This window comes from Centroberyx affinis, unplaced genomic scaffold (genome assembly GCF_046629955.1).
Source record: "Centroberyx affinis isolate AG114_WGS23_722 - 3 ecotype Tasmania unplaced genomic scaffold, CSIRO-AGI_Caff_v1 ptg000767l_1, whole genome shotgun sequence".
Classification (NCBI taxonomy): Eukaryota; Metazoa; Chordata; class Actinopteri; order Beryciformes; family Berycidae; genus Centroberyx; species Centroberyx affinis.
The window spans coordinates 118,264-134,127 of record NW_027279377.1 but is presented as its reverse complement, the minus strand read 5'-3'; the positions used below and the strand labels follow the sequence as shown (position 1 = coordinate 134,127).

The window sequence follows — 15,864 nt, the reverse complement described above, 5'->3', positions numbered from 1 at the left end:
GAAATATACAGTTTTGCTGGGATTTCATATACAAACTCTTACAAACATGAATAATTTAATCATAAAAAAGACAAAATACACTGGAGTTAAGTTTTACACAATGGAGCAACGTTAGGAGTAAAACTTAAGAGAAGGGATCAAAGCAACTTAACTTGTTCTTTGTTGATAATGTTGGAACATGTTTGAAATTCAATCACAATGCAGAAAAGTACCAAGGCTGCATAACAATGCTGCACTCACAGGTCCAGGGAAACCAGTGAAGGGGGAGGGAGGATTGTTTCACACACAGAAAGTGTGTCTTTCTACTAAGACAAAAATGTAATGGGAAAAAACACCCAGTGTGAAAAGCTTTTACTGTTTCAGTGAGTCACTGCCAAGCAAGAAGAATACACCCAGACTGTAAATCCTCTGCTTTGCAGTAGGGTGATTTTAGGCACTGTCACCTATTAGCATAGGGCAGAGTTAGGAGCTGGGATGGTGTGGTCCAAGGTGGTAGTAATGGTCCACATTGGTGGACCAACAAAAAAAAAAAAAAAAGACTATGTATTTACAGTATATTATTCAACTCCCAAAATCGGCCTTAAGTGAGGAGATTGGCTCTAAGTTGAAAGTAGCCCTGTGTGACACTGCACAACACTGCCATCTAACTATGCAGGGTAACACTGTTTCAAGTTTTTTGTGTGCAAGTTAACATGTGCAAAAGGCAGCGGGTGAAGAGGGGAACCAATAAAGAACCTATGACGTTAAGACAGTGAAAAGCAATGGACTTGATATTTGGGTCACTCCATTTTACAAATTAAGTAATTACTGGAGTTTTGTGTTCATGTGCAAACAAGGGGGAAAATACCATACATCAATCAATCAAGACCACCGATACTGCTGACTTCACGTCTCATGACTACAACATACGTCAAGAGATTATTGATCTGTCACAAGTTAACCTTGGCTGGCTATCATAAGTTGCATTTCAGTCATTCATGCCAGCGCAAGCCCCCAAAAGCAAACAGAAGCAGCAAGGCCATGTCCTGAGCAAAGCAGTGTTTGTGGCTACTGATGGGCTTTCAGCCAATATTTACATGGCAAATACAAAGAAGTGAAAGGGTGCTAAGAGGAGACAAAAAGTGAGAATATTGTTGCTGTGAATTAGGTTTCTATCCTGTAATGCACTGCCATGCTACAAGGCCCAAAAACCAGAGCGCACAGACACTTGGTCTGCTGTCAGCAGCAAAACACAATGCTGAAGTTTGTGTTCACAAAACCGGTTTGAGTCTATTGTGAGAGAGACTTCTATGTGACAAGGATTCCTTAGGAAGACCGTTTGCAAAGGAGATTTAAAAGCAGTCAAAAAGGCTTGGGACCAAACAAAAGTGTTAAAAAAGGCGAAAACCTATCTCAAGTCTGAGTGTCACTTGGGCAGGATATTCACATTTTGGCTCTAATGGTAGAGTCACTGCCATGAACGCAGCTCTGGTCCAAAAACACTTAATGGTTTCCCTTTCCATGTTTACTCTGATTGGTTCTGGGACTCCCAGATGTTGCCCATGCCCTACTGATGACCTCTAGTGCACTTGAAATAAACAACATTCTATAGGTTGCAGTCAAAATAAACAGCAATCTCAGACACAAGTAAACAAGGATTTCACAAAAGAAACAAAATAGCGAGGAAAAACATCATAAAAAGGGGGAAACTGGCCCCTCACCCCTTCATCGTCTTTAAGGACAAGTGTTTGGCTCAGGTTTTAAAAGATAATCTGCATTGACATGGACTTTAAACTGTCCTCATCAGCTGGTGGAATTGTGCAATGACAGAGATATACAAGCCGGGTAGTCCATGAATAAAAGGCTACTATATCCTTCATTTTAATAAATATTATAAAAAGCACCAATATGGTGAATATGAATAAAGGAAACCTGGGGCAATCAGATAAAGAAATTGCCATTGTCCTGTAATTTCCTGTCAATCTTTAAAGTAGAAAACAAGCATTAATGGAAAACGACTCTTGTGTCTGGTTTGGATGTACTCCAACAAATGTTCGGCATCCATTTGCTCAAACCGTATAAAAGAAATAAATAGAGCAGATCTTCATTACTCATGTCATGCCCTATAGTCCGTATTGATCATTTGTTCAAGGCCTGACAGGAAACCCAACACTTACAAGTAAGTGTCAAAGTGATGTGGGCTTTTTTTTTTTTATTCAGTTCAGCTAAGACCAGACCATTCCTGTGTAATTTCACACATTGATTTTTGAAAGCGTCTTCCATTATCAGACCCCAAATCACATTGAGGGTGACATAGGAATTGGAATAACCTAAAAGTCTCCTTTGAAATGAGTCAAATTAGACTCACTTGAACACCAACCCAGTCTACAACAGAAGATCAGGAAGATGTGTTGACTTTAAACTATGGTTCCTCAAGATTCTGTATTGTCTTCCTTTGCGTATTCCTCCACCAGCTTCTCGTAGGAGTGTCCGTGTTCTGACCCGTCACTAGTGAACACAGACCCTTCTGATTCAGAGCCCTGCTCCTCCTTGGAGTCCGTCTCCGACTCAACATTTTCATCACATGTAGTGATGGACAACTTTGCTTTAGCATCGTCATCGTCATCCTCCTCCAGGTTATTGTTCAGGAAGTTCTCCTCATCGATAAATGTAATGTTTGCATTTTGGAACGTTAGGGACTGGTAGTCTTTAGAGTCCCACGTCCTTCGGCCACCTGCTCCACAGCCTCCCACTCCTCCCAGTCCTCCTCCGTTCTCCAGGTCCACCTCCTTGTCAAGCTGGTTCTCATACATCCTCTCCTGGTCAACTCCCAGCTCGCCCTCTACTTGATCCTCTGTTAGCAGCAGACCATTGTCCGAGCCCAGGAGGTAGTTCTTGGACTTTGAAAACGCTACAGTGACACGGTCACTGAAACTATAGCGTCTCTTTTGGCGTGGCGAGCGGTCAAGACTGAGGATGGTGTGGCCATTGGACAAGGAAGCATCATTGCAGCTCTTGGAGCGACCCATCTCTTTGGATTTATTGACGGTGGTGTTACTGCTGCCATTGTTTCCACCATCCTTTTTGGTGCCAATCTGCTTAATCAAGTCATTGTAGCCCTCCTGCTTCTTGGACAAGAAGCTGAAGATGTTGACATCATTAGGAGTTGGTGGCAGACGAAGGGCAGCCTTATGGGCCTCTTTGTAGTGCCGCAGCTCATCCAGCGACAGTTTGCGTCGCTTGCGGCGTTTCTTCAGTGCCTTGTGGGCCTCAATTACCATCCGCACTTTCCAGTTGAAGAACAGAGAAAGCCACGCCAAACCCAGATAAATCCACACTTCCACAAAGTAACGGTACAGGGTGGGGTAATCTGTATTGGGGTTCACACCTGCAGGAACAAAGAAAATAATGTTGTCAAGGTCAAATCACACCAGAACAGAACTTTGCATTCAAACGTCTTTGGTTCAATAAATAGAATTCTTTGGACAGCAACAAGATTAACCATAATGCCCCTTTTATCTTTGTACAACAAAGTATTTAACTTATCAGTGTGTAAAGCATGACCAAAAATGCTCAAGTTTATTTCTATTATCTTTCTTGACCACTCATGTGGGCACAATCATCATCTTTTTGAAATGAGTTTTTAATTGTTTGCAAAAAGTAGTATAACTGTAAATATTTCATATTGAATCAGAGTCTAAGAGCTTACCTGCTACCAAGTCCCCAAAACCAATTGTGGTCAAGGTGACAAAAGAGAAGTACAAGCCTTCAACATACGTCCAACCCTCTTGGCACATGAAAACAAACGGTGGGAGGACTAAATGTACCAGGACACCCCAGAGGAGAAAAATAGCCGTGCAGGTAAACTGAGCCTTTCTCTGGAAGAGAAAAAAAGAAAACAAAAGCATTACTTCAGGTGAAGGTTTTCAAATACCACAGGGTGATGCAAGATGGAAAAAGCCCATATCGACTTACCAGTGAAACCCCTTTCTTGGTTAGATATTGACCCAGGTGCTTAGATCTGCCACCAAAGAACTTTCCTAGCTCACTGATCCAGGTAAGACACAGAGGCACACCGAACAGACCGTAGAAGATGCAGAATACACGACCCGCTGATGTTTTGGGGGCAATGTTCCCATATCCTTGAAAGGTGAAAACATTGGTTGGTTAAATGCATACTGGAAACATAATCATTCAATGCTTAACGCTTCTCTCTTTAGTATGGTTTTACTCAATAGTTAATATAACAGAAACATTTATTCTGGCAAGGAATGTAGAAAAAGAATATTTCATAACCACAATTAAAAAAAATCTCAGATGAGGCTACAGTAAGTGACAGAGACTTGGCAAGGCTAAGGAAAAAGTTAACCAATGGAAAAGTCTGCAGGCATTTAAGATGTGGAGATGTGGCATGGCACCAAAAGAGGGAAAATGACTCTGTTGACATAAACCAAGCCACCAATAAGGACCGGCTGTCTAATCAAGGTTTTCTTCACCTGATTCCATCTTATCTGTGTTGTTGTTCTGTACATTTGGTTTATACGGGCAAAAGGGCAAGCAGTTCGCCGTAATATAGAGTTTGTCCCATTGGAACAAAGTTAAAGAGGTCAAGGTTGAAATCCTTACAAGATAGCTCTTTACGCCTGTGTGTCTTGATGTGCAAGTTCTGGTACCATAATATTACTTATTTCACTTTCGCTTAAATATACAGAAATAGATTCTAATGAAATTACTTGATTACTACTTAAATGTCTATTTGTTAAAGCAACTGGATGTGTCACTGATGAGCCTCCCCAAAAGTACTTACCGATTGTAGTGATTACAGTGGCAGCAAAGATGACGGCATTAGGCCAGTTCCAGTTGTTGAAGGTCTTGTTGCCGGTTATGGTGACTCCTTGGCCTGCGGCTTCAGACACCATCTGAGGACAAAGAAGACCAAAGAACAGGACTGAGTATAGGCAGGAATTTAACAGAAGAGAAATACATTTAGGCTAAACAAATGAATGCCACCAAATTGGCAGTAAGAAGGGTCCAATTTGGCTGAGCGAAAGGAAGAGAAGAACTTTGTTGTGTCTGAGCTTCATTTCTCCCACTACATCCTTCCTGTGATATGTTGATGGTATCTCCAGATGCACTGATGAGCTGACCATTGCCAGCAATGGCACTCCGGGACCCCGGAGGATCGTTTCTAACCCGAGGGGTTTACGGTCCCAACCACTGCTTACGTTGGATAGAGAAACAGGAAGACTAGACTCACATCCCTAAACAGCAATTTCATAATCACATGATGATCGATAAGAGGACCAGGTGGTTGTTAAGTGGTTGCTCTTTCAAGCAGGAAATTGACTGGCCAAGATCCTAGATTCATTTTACAAAGAATTCAGTCGTTGGACTTTTTTTTATATGGTGAGCCTTTGATCAAAATGGATATCAACTTTGGCCCCAAGTCTTTTTAAGAGGATCAAAAGGCATTGTACTCGGTTGATATGGATGGGGTTTCTTCAGGTTCTGCTTTATAGTTGAGGAAAATGTCCCACCTGTGACAAAACCAGGCCAATATAAGATGTGTCCCACTTTTAGACAATCATACTGCATTTATGTCGTGCAATTTTTGTATTTTTTTTTTTACATGCGACTAAGGGTGGAAAACCATTACAAGATGTTTTTCCTACCACCGCAATCTATAAAATTTGGCAAGAGCAGCCAATTTGTGCTTAATTAGTTCAAGGAATCCACAAGGAATCTGTGTTTATCGACGTTAAGCATGAGATATATTAGCTCACCCTCGCAGGGAACTAGGCTATTGCTGTTGCAATCCAAAGTGGAAAGAAAATCATTTACAAGAGACAAGCATGCTTAATCAATCATTCCCAACCATGTGTGTGCTTCAACAGCCACAGCATAAACTGAATTCTCTCTCTTGGGGATTAGCAAACCCCCGGCAATGTGTGCTGGGACAATGCATTCCCCCCACACCGAAGTTCCTCCTCCTCCAAATGTGCTCGAGGGGGGAAATGTGCAGGGGTTGGCAAAATTCACTTGAGCTCTTAAGTACTGGAAGACGTTTAGTTTCTTTAATAATAACGGGTCTGTGACAGTTCTGCTCTGTAATTAGCCGGCGCGAGAGGAGGCCATTCTTTTGTCTGCTGAATCAACACAGTTCCTCCATTGGGCTTTGTGATGACAGTAGTGATGGACGCAGTTTGTCTCCCGGCCGTGACTGGAAATTAAAGTGGCAAAACCTCATTCAAGTGGACAACTGACCCACTGGCGGAGTTTCACATTTGACAGTCCTCGCAAATCATTGAATCTTTAATGAGTGGCTACATTTACATGCACAGAATAACCCAGCTATTGACCACACACTCCAGCTCAAGTCTTATTCTGGCTGAGCTGTAATCAAGTATCCCTGTTTTCATGAATAAAACAATTAACAGAATAATCCTGAGTACAGACAGAACAGTCTGCCAGCAAAATAAGTATTAAAAAGTTTGGCTGCCAGCTTCCTCCTCCCTCTTTGTCTGAGCAATAGTAGGTTACTTCTAATACAGGGGAAAGAACTGATTATCTCAAGTAATCTGTGTGATGTTTTTTGTTGACATATGTACCTATAACTCAGTGTGAGTTTGCCCAGACAGTGGAAACCAGTAGTGACATGAGTCACAGTAACCCGTCTAATATGGAGTATGCCAGGCATCTGAGCTGTGTTTTTCACAATCAAGCTTAACAACGTTATTCTAACAAAGTTATGTTTACATGCGTCGACCCAAAACCAGGTTACCAGATTAAGAACAGAGATGCCGCTCCTCAAGTCAGCTCGCAAAAAAAGCGGAAAGGTCATCACATGGAATGCAGCTTTGTGTTGTTTTGCCAGAGGCGGTGTCACCAGCCCCATTAGTGAGAAAAAAAACACCTGCTCACACCAATGGAAAAGCATATATACAAACCAAAAAAGTCAAATATTGTGAGCTGTAGGGTTGCACTACACGAGGCACTGTCCAGAAAAAAATAAACATTGTAAGATTATGATGAGAAGGTAACTGTAATTAAGAAGGTAGAGTCAACTTTAACGTTTACACCGTTTTGTCATTTTTCTCACAACCAGATAGCTGTAGCTGTTGATATGAAGTCATATTTTACAAAAGAAAATCACAAACTGCAGTGTTTTTAACCACTCCTAGGCGTAGTGCTGGACAGGGATAATCTGTTTGAAATAACACAGCTGCAAGAGTCTTATGGAATGGAAGTGGTAAATAATAATCCAAACAATAGTCTGTATTTAACAACCCGACATTCACATAAACAGAAATATTTCATTAATTGCTCCATCGCTTTCAATATGAAATTTTACCCCAGCAGCCATGAATGTTAAATAGTGTCTGCTACATGAGGTTTGTTTACTGAGTGGATTAGATGGCAGTGAAAGTGATGAATGTTATGTTTGTGTGTCATGTCTGTGGTCTGTGGTTAGCTTTGCACCTTAATCTAGTGTCATGAGGGTGATTTGCAGACGGTACACTGTCTGTCTGCTGGATAAAAAGTGCTGAAGTTTGAGACGTGCAAAATGCTGATTCACAGGAATACAACATGAGGGCAGAGTGCTGGCTAAATTATGGGACTGAATACCATGCCCTTCATTTTAATGTCAAATAGAGGACAAGGTGTACAACCCATAAAACTAAAGCAGGCCTTATAACTTGACATAAATGTTAATATGTTGTAATAAAATCCAATTTTGGCCCCATAATCCATTTCAGAGATGTTTTAGTTTGTCCATATACAAGCTAGTGAGGAGAAATTGTCAGTCAAATAGCACTAGCCAGTGAAAAGAAGGTCTCCAGGCATTGACCCTTGAAGATTGGGCTTTGCAATGCCACAATGTCCCTTAAGGGTTTAAAGGTCAGCCACTGGTCAACCCATAGTCGTCTAAGGTCATGAATGACCCTGAGAACAAGGCAGTGAGCACAAGCGCTGTGTGAGAAAGATGAAAGACACTTTGTGTGTCCAGCTGAGTACAAACCAACTCAGGAGGAAGTCATTAAACTGGCTTGCCCATTTCAGACTTGGTCGAAAGCCTGAATGTTGGAAACTGGATGTCAACCAAGGCCATCACCTGGTTACATTCCTGATAGATTAGGTTTAAGAAGACTGGACCAAACTGAATGAAGCCTTAAAGAAAAGAAGAACTAATTAGTCTATAACACAGACTACTGGAAACAAAAACATAACCTCAGCAAGTTAGTCCTGGAAAAGGCTGTATTTTCTGTATTTCTGCTTTTTATTGCATAATCACAGTAAAGAGACAGGAAAGATAGTAGAGAGAAGAGTATGACATGCAACAAAGGTCCTGGGCCGGGTCTGAATTCATGTGGTATGGGCCTTAGACCACTGAGCCACCAGGATGCCCTTAAAACCGAGATTAAATAATCAACCCGGTAAAGCACTTTTGCAGTTGCACATTTCTCTAGATCATCATGATTTCTAATCTTCTACATGATGTCAAGCAAAATGGTATTTTGCCCACTGACTTACTTCCAGTGCATATGAAAATGAAACGACGGACAAAAAAAACACATCTGTCAGGAAGTACTGTCAGGTGAAATGAAACCACACAAAAAACTCTCAATTTATCTATTGTAACCCCCTGCAGATTAACTTGAGCCTGTTTACTGCTGACTCGCAACAGTGCAAAGCAAAAACTGAAATTATTGCTAGTAAATTACAATTAAGATATTCTTGCCTGTACAGTTAGTACCTTAGTTGTACTAATCTTCAGTAGCTATTGTTGGTTGATTATCACTGCCATAAGCTTCCAGTGTGTGTAAAAATATATGAACACCCTCTCTTACACCCATCCTCTTACACTCTGCTTACCTGAACGCTATTTTTTTAACTTTTTTTTTTAAAAGTTGTTCTGCTGTGCTTTAATAAACTCTCAAGTCAATTCTCCCAGTCAAACACTATACGAAACTAAAATGCAGCAAAGTGTCACCTTACAGGTTAGCATGACATTTACTGCAAATGTGACAATTTTAATGCCATAATTTTGTGTTTAAGAGTTAGTGTACTGTACATTTTCAGTTATACTGGAAGCCTGTGATCGTAATGAATCAGCAAAAATGGGTTTACAAATGTCTTCATAATACAAAGATGCCAAAAATTGGTGCAAGGAATCTTTTAAAAAAAAGTAAGAATGGCATAGGAACTGCATGAAAATACTAGTATTACACTTGAAATGTTTTCAAAACATAAGTTTTGTGCTAATGGGATTTTGACATGACTGTCAGTTGGCAACATGGTTAGTGTAATATCTGAAATATAATAAATCAAAAGGCATGGAAATTCCACATTACCGCAGTTATTCCAAGAAGCATAAATCCTGCCCATTACATAAAATGCTCCATTTAGCAAATAGAAGATTCTGTCAAGAAAAGCACACACAACAAATAATTCTTAAGTCTAGCTAAGTGGTTGACGCAAGTTGTCTGTCAAGTAATTCATAACTTGGGTTTGGGGTTGATACCACTATTGACATTTAAATCCTCCCACCGCCCTGCTCAATCCCTCAAACTTTTCTGCTCTTATTGATGTGGATTTCAGCAAAGACGAACAGAACCACTGTCGAGAGCTGCGAGAAGGCCACGGAAGATGCAACAAGAGCTAGAGAATGACTAAACGGTTATGGAAGGTTTGGTAATCAATTTGTATAAGTGCAACGCTGCAAAAATAATGCAATGACCAGCATTTGGGAAGGAGAGAACGTCTGGGTTTGGAGGAGGAACTGTGGGGCATCAAAAAAACAAAAACAGGTCAACGCCAGATTAGTCTGTTTCTGTACTCACTCAAATTCCAGGTCAGCAAACCTGCTGGACGGCTGTCAAACTGCTCATTCAAATTCTTGCTAGACCTTGTAAGATCTTTGGAAAACTGTCAAATAAAGTCACCAAAATAATCATAACCTACTAAGAATGTAGGTTACGATCATGAGTACTATTTGATTCATGTGACTTTTTTTGAAGATCACAGCCATAATAATGATTAACGGAGTGTACACATTTTCTATAGAGATATTGATACAGAAATCCAGTGTTGAGCTATGGATGGTCTAGCAATGCGACAGATGTCCAGATGACTCATGTCTCACCAACCATAATGAGGGATTGGATTGCACTGTGTAAATTTTCAGTCTACACTGCATTTGAAGAGAAAGTTGTGAAAAAAGCCTGACGTATCATATGTTGACCCACATTGAAAATCACATTACAAATTGCCATATGGTGGCAAAAAGTGCCGTCTAAGCATAACGCATAACCCATGACCAGTGACCACAACTGAGGCTATGCCACACTGTTTGTTCAAAGTGAGGGATTCCTTCGCCGGCCTGCCGCTGCAATTGTTGCTAAACTGCAGACTTGGGAGTCCGACACTGCTGTACTCTGATAACCAAAGGGCGGTAAAACCACAATGACAAACTCCAACTGTTATCAGGACAGCTGGTGGCCCAGCGCACCACTCCAGTCCCGAGGTACTTTCCGCTCCCAGTGTATGAGTGCACAATGCTGTGGAGGAGCATTGGGAACAGCTGCTTGTGACTAGGTCACAAACAATGAAGTCAGTCATAAACTCTCTCTTGTCAGCATACATTGATCTTCAGATACGGACGGGGGTGCAAACAATGCATCCAGGAAACAATGCTGAGATTTCACTGTCTGCACTGATCACTGATCTCCTCACGGCAAGAAAATGCCTTTTGTGCTGCATGAGATGAAAAACTGATAGAAAGGGTGATGGACAGAATTTGTGACATAGATCTATTCCAAAGCATCAGCCAATCAATTCTTGCACACAAAAATACATTCAAGTAGGCAACTGATGTCAATTAAGAAAGTGTACATGGCACATCAAACTCCTAAAGGGGCAAGTTATAAAGCTTCCAGACAGTGAAAGGATTCTTTATGTTTGGGCGTCTTTTACAGCTTACATCTGTTAAGCAGCGCATATGATACCATTAAAAAGATTTGTGAGCGGCTGCTTTAAACTAAGCCATTTATACTGCATAAGACAGTTACTTCATAAACTCCACACATGGCATTTCTTTTCTTTATTCATTCTTAATTTCTTTGGTGTGCTGATTAACTTTTTCATTAAACAAAACTCTAACATACCATCAATGAAGGATTACTGGTTGCAGAATACGTGAAGGCTTATCTAACCTTAAATTCTAATTAGGTTTATTGCAAATTCATTGCTACGCGCGCCAACCTCCTGAACCAATTAGATTGGTTGCAATTGGTATACAAAGTTGGATGGTGACATTCTCACATTGAAATGGAATTGCACATGTTGAGCCTGAAGTAAAATCCATTTAAACGTTCAGGCAAATAATAAGTTTTCTCTCTGGTTAATTAGTAGCCTGCATCTAAACTCATGGCATTGAGATCCCTGGCTATCTTCCATGACTTCAGTATTAGTGTTAGGGGGAAGGAGAGCCAACAGTCCCTAGATAACAACCCAAGCACATGACAAAGTGAGTGCCACTCCAACAGTGTGATACTTCTGCTTCATTCTTACCAGGAGCCACGTTTCACTTTCAGCATGTGACAGAATGTGTTTGTGAACAAGTTTGCAGCATTCACAAACTCTATCCTTTATTTGGCCACACAAACTGTGATTAGTCATCCTTAAGTCAGCTGCAGTGCGACTGAGAAGCCTTTGTAGTCATGGAAAAAAAGCGAACTCAAAGAAACCGATATTGGAAACCGTGGCTCTTCAGTCCTCGTCTGTACGACATCTGATCTGTGAATATTTACCACCACAGTGTAATCATTTCTCACTGTCATAAGATATGTACTCAAAGCACAAAGCAGGAGGAATGTTAATCAAATATCTACAGTTCATACGTTAACTCTTACATCGTCTGACATTGTCTGACATCGCATGCTATGCATATGGGTTCAAGCAAGGTTTACATTATGGTCTTGATTAAAACAAATGTATATATTGCCGTATTGTAGCTGGAATAGTGTAGCAAACTGGAGAAAGTGGAATATAGGTGCTGACAACTAAACTCCCATATAAAGTCATGCAGTCCAGCAGAAGTCTCATCTCTGGAAACTTTGGGACACAGAGACAAAATGCAGTATGCAATATGTCCATTTTGATCATTCTTATTAAGAAAATGACAAAAAGTCAAAAAGTGTGACTGCAAGGGCCCATCTCAAAGGTCATCCTAATTTGTTCCATTGTTTTTAAACCATTACTGGTTAATCTAAAATATTTGCTTGCAAGCATGCTTTCAAGAGAAAAACATTTTCCAATTTGGAGTGTCACTTTCAAAAATGAGTATGATTATGTGGCTAAATGTTACGTTTCCAGGCTGCAACATTTCAATGCTCGTGGCACTGTAAGGCTGTTACATTGCTAAACGCTAAACCTGAGGAAATGATGAGCGGGACCCTAATCAGGATGTGCAGGATGAAGACATGCGCTACTTTTATGTGTCAGAGATACATACAGTACATACACACATACATACATGTGTCGGGCTCAATCTTCGAGTACGTTTCAAGAGGGGTGGGGGTTAAACAATCAAAATGTATTCGGCAACCTGTTGTATTGTCTGTAACTTGACGGTGTTACAATAAAAAATAAATGATAAAAAAAGTATGTTTCGAGGAGCTTGTAAACTTTATGATGCCGTCTCCTGCCTATGTCCACACTGCTTCTGGGCAACGCGGAAACACAAAATGTGTGGCTTTTTATCCAACGGCCAGGACAGCAGCGTGTTGGATTCTTGTTTGCACTGGAGATAATGTGGAGCCACCACCCTGCCTGGTTGAACTTTTACGAACGACCTCAAGATACGAACATTGATGGGCCATAAAATCCAATCTGTAAACTGTGACCACTTCAAGGCTCCTACAGTTAGCAGTAAACCCCTTTGTTAATAAAGCAGAGAAGACTAACTTTTACATGAGTCTCGCCTTCTCTCGTTAACACTGGTTATATATATTTTCTTTATTGTTAACAAACTTAAGCAAAGTTTCCATAATGGAAATCTAATAGAGTCTCTGCTCATGACACAAATGAGGGGGATAAAAAGGAATCCAAAGAGGACACAGTAATGAGGGTGATATAGTTTATATATCATTTTTTCTATGCTGACAGTGTTATGTAAGTCGTTTACATACAACAGGTGTCACGCCAAACTCCAGCAGAGGAAGGCGGCTGGGTAGAGAGTCTACATTCCTAGACAGATGATGCCAGAACAACAAAACTGTGATTGCATGACTGGGAAAGGGGCATGAAATCGAACACCCTGACTTCATGTCATCACTTCAGAGTGTCTTGAAGACCTACAGTTGGCATGGTGGGGTCTTTGTCTTCTGGAGAGCACATGGCAGAGGGGAAAGTTCCAGTTTAAGATGACCCTGGAGATTTGACGGGCCTCTCAGAGTGCTACCAAGATCCCAGCTGTGTCAGCTGCTGCTGTACAGAGCCAACTGCCCTAGAGGAATCTCCAGACTTTCTCAACCGTTCTGCTCCTCTCCATATTTGCATGCTCTGGAGAGATCTGGCTGGTGCAGAGGTGCTACTAGTGGGGGGAGGTTCATGGGTATATCCCTTTCACTCCCCCAAACACAAAAAGGAGAAGCAGAAGGAAGCAGAAGGGGGGTTGGGAGGGGGGGGTTATAAATCTTCCTAATACTGATGTGGGCCCGAAAAGGGGGACAGGTTGAGACATGTCTTCTGTTTCTGGTCATACTTGCAACTGTGGAAGAGAGAAAATTGCACTGCAACGCAGCCTGAAATCTTCTTCTTCTTCTTTCCCTTTGTCAGGAATGAATTATTGTCAGTTTTAGTATTTGGGTCAGACAGGAGATTTGTTTCCTTCATCATGAAAGAAGTGAACGTTTCACATGCCATTACAACAGACGGAGCGCTGACGGAAGTCTTTAGAGTTATTTACCGCAGTCTTCTTCCTTGTGGACAGATTTTTTATTTTTTTTTTACTTTTTATTTATGAACATTTTTCACATTATAAGGACAGCAAGCAAAAAGCAAACAAGAAACAATAAATAAAAAAGCAAACAAATATGAGGTCATGGGGTGATCAATAAATCAAGGTAAATTTGCCTAATAAAATATCGCACATGATACATACAATAATTATGAAAGATCTGCCTCATTGGCTAAATAAACACACCATTTTTCCTACCGTTTTTCTCCCAGTTATTTTTGGAGCCGTATGGAGTAGGTCATCTGTTCTAGAAGATGTAGGTGTTTAACAATATTGACCCTTGTGGACAGATTTTTATCTTACAGGTCAACATCATATCTTCTAGTCATACCTACTTAAATATCTCTGACAAATAAAAAAGAATCCAACAATATCTCAGAAGTGAACAGACGATCTTATGGAGCAGAACACCTTTGAAATCATAGAGGTGTAGACTGTTGTGTGTTCTTTCAGCGCTGACAGTAGATCAGGAGATCAGGAGGTCATTTTTACAAGAAATGAAATCTTTGGCAACAGAACACTGAGAACACTGCAGCTTTTTAGGACTGAGTCCCTCCACACCAGGTATTATAATCACTTCTCCAGACACACATTCTGGCAGTTTTACAATCTAAAAGTAATTGAACCAGGCAATAAAATGATTATCATCATTAGCCATGGACACAAGTCTTGCAGCTAGGGTAACATCTATGGCAGACAGACATTGGAGGATAGATTTGAGGAATTTAGCTGTGCAAAAACATTAAATCCATTCTGACCAATTTCCCATATGACAGAGACATCTTAATTGCTTCTGTTGCCATGCATTTAATGTCAGTAGAATGTATTCAGCAGTAGTGCAGAATCTGATACTGACAAAAACAATCTGGTCTCTAAAAAAAAATAGTACTTTGGGCTGCATGTCAACCTTGAATATGATGTAAGAGTTGCTCAAAATGTCATTTCCTACAAAGAGTACATGGTCGGTGTTGTGGAATCTTAAAGTTAAGGCCTCCAGGTTGATAAATTAAGCGTGGGAGTATTGACCCACACTGGTGAATCATGGACAGATAGTACAATCTCATTCCAAGACTTTTAAATCGAAATCAGTGTTTGGTGAAAGCCTACATACCAGGCTAATCTCAGCTTGCATGTGTCTGCTCGTGCAGCTGCTGAAAACTGTCATACAAAACCTAGTCTAAACAGTGATTAATATACGATTCATCCTGAAATCACAACATTCACGCGAGCTGCAAGTGTGTGCTTGCAAAAACTGTAACAGCGTGTCATTGTATAAGGTAAACTGCTCGGTGTAAAACAAAAAAAAGAGTACAAGTATTTTGGTGACCATACCTGTAATATTTCCTCCAAATCATCTTTCGTCAGACAGGGATATTCCTTAAGTATTTTTTCCTTTTGGGCAGTATATTGCTTTGCAGCAAGCTTCCAATTGGGTTCCTCCAGGACTTGAAAGATTGCTGCCCCAATTGACAGGTAAAAAATAATAGCAGAAGTCAACAGGGGGCCTTTATCTACCATTCTCGTGCACAATGACTCAACTTGGAGAACGCGGGAGAGGGGAAAAAAAGAAGAAAGGGGGGCCCAGCTGATAACAACAATACCCGACGTTATGCAGAACCCATGCTCAACAAGTCTTTTGAGACGTTTTTATAAAAGGATGCGTCCGCGCGAGGGTCCTGAAAAATGGGTGAAACGTGCCACTTCTGGCGGCATTGGGCTCGAGACCTAAACAAGGCTAAAAGTGCTCATAAAGCCGGGGCTGAGCGCGCGTGGGACCGCAGCCGCAGTGTACGCTCTCCACGTGCGTAAAGTGTAGTAGTATCAGGCTGAGGGAAACACTCCGTGCTAAAGTACTGAACTCTGTA

The 15,864-nt window shown here is 40.9% G+C and overlaps 1 protein-coding gene across 1 annotated transcript; it reads right to left on the bottom strand.

The window, feature by feature from the left end:
* Window positions 1-11: 11 nt before the first annotated feature.
* kcnk5a (potassium channel, subfamily K, member 5a) lies at window positions 12-15,643 on the bottom strand. Its single transcript, XM_071520114.1, has 5 exons — window positions 15,332-15,643; window positions 4,787-4,898; window positions 3,955-4,121; window positions 3,689-3,857; window positions 12-3,367 (listed from the first exon to the last, which is right to left on the bottom strand). Exons 1-5 carry the CDS (start codon window positions 15,515-15,517, stop codon window positions 2,412-2,414), a joined length of 1,590 nt encoding a protein of 529 aa, XP_071376215.1. The 5' UTR covers window positions 15,518-15,643; the 3' UTR covers window positions 12-2,411.
* Window positions 15,644-15,864: the final 221 nt, after the last annotated feature.

Excerpts from the sequence above, each read along its gene's own strand:
- kcnk5a (XM_071520114.1), bottom strand. The coding sequence starts at position 15,517 with ATGGTAGATAAAGGCCCCCTGTTGACTTCTGCTATTATTTTTTACCTG. Across the intron at positions 4,899-15,331 it reads ATTTGGAGGAAATATTACAG|ATGGTGTCTGAAGCCGCAGG; the intron begins GTATGGTCACCA and ends CTTTGTCCTCAG. Across the intron at positions 4,122-4,786 it reads CACTGTAATCACTACAATCG|GATATGGGAACATTGCCCCC; the intron begins GTAAGTACTTTT and ends TCACCTTTCAAG.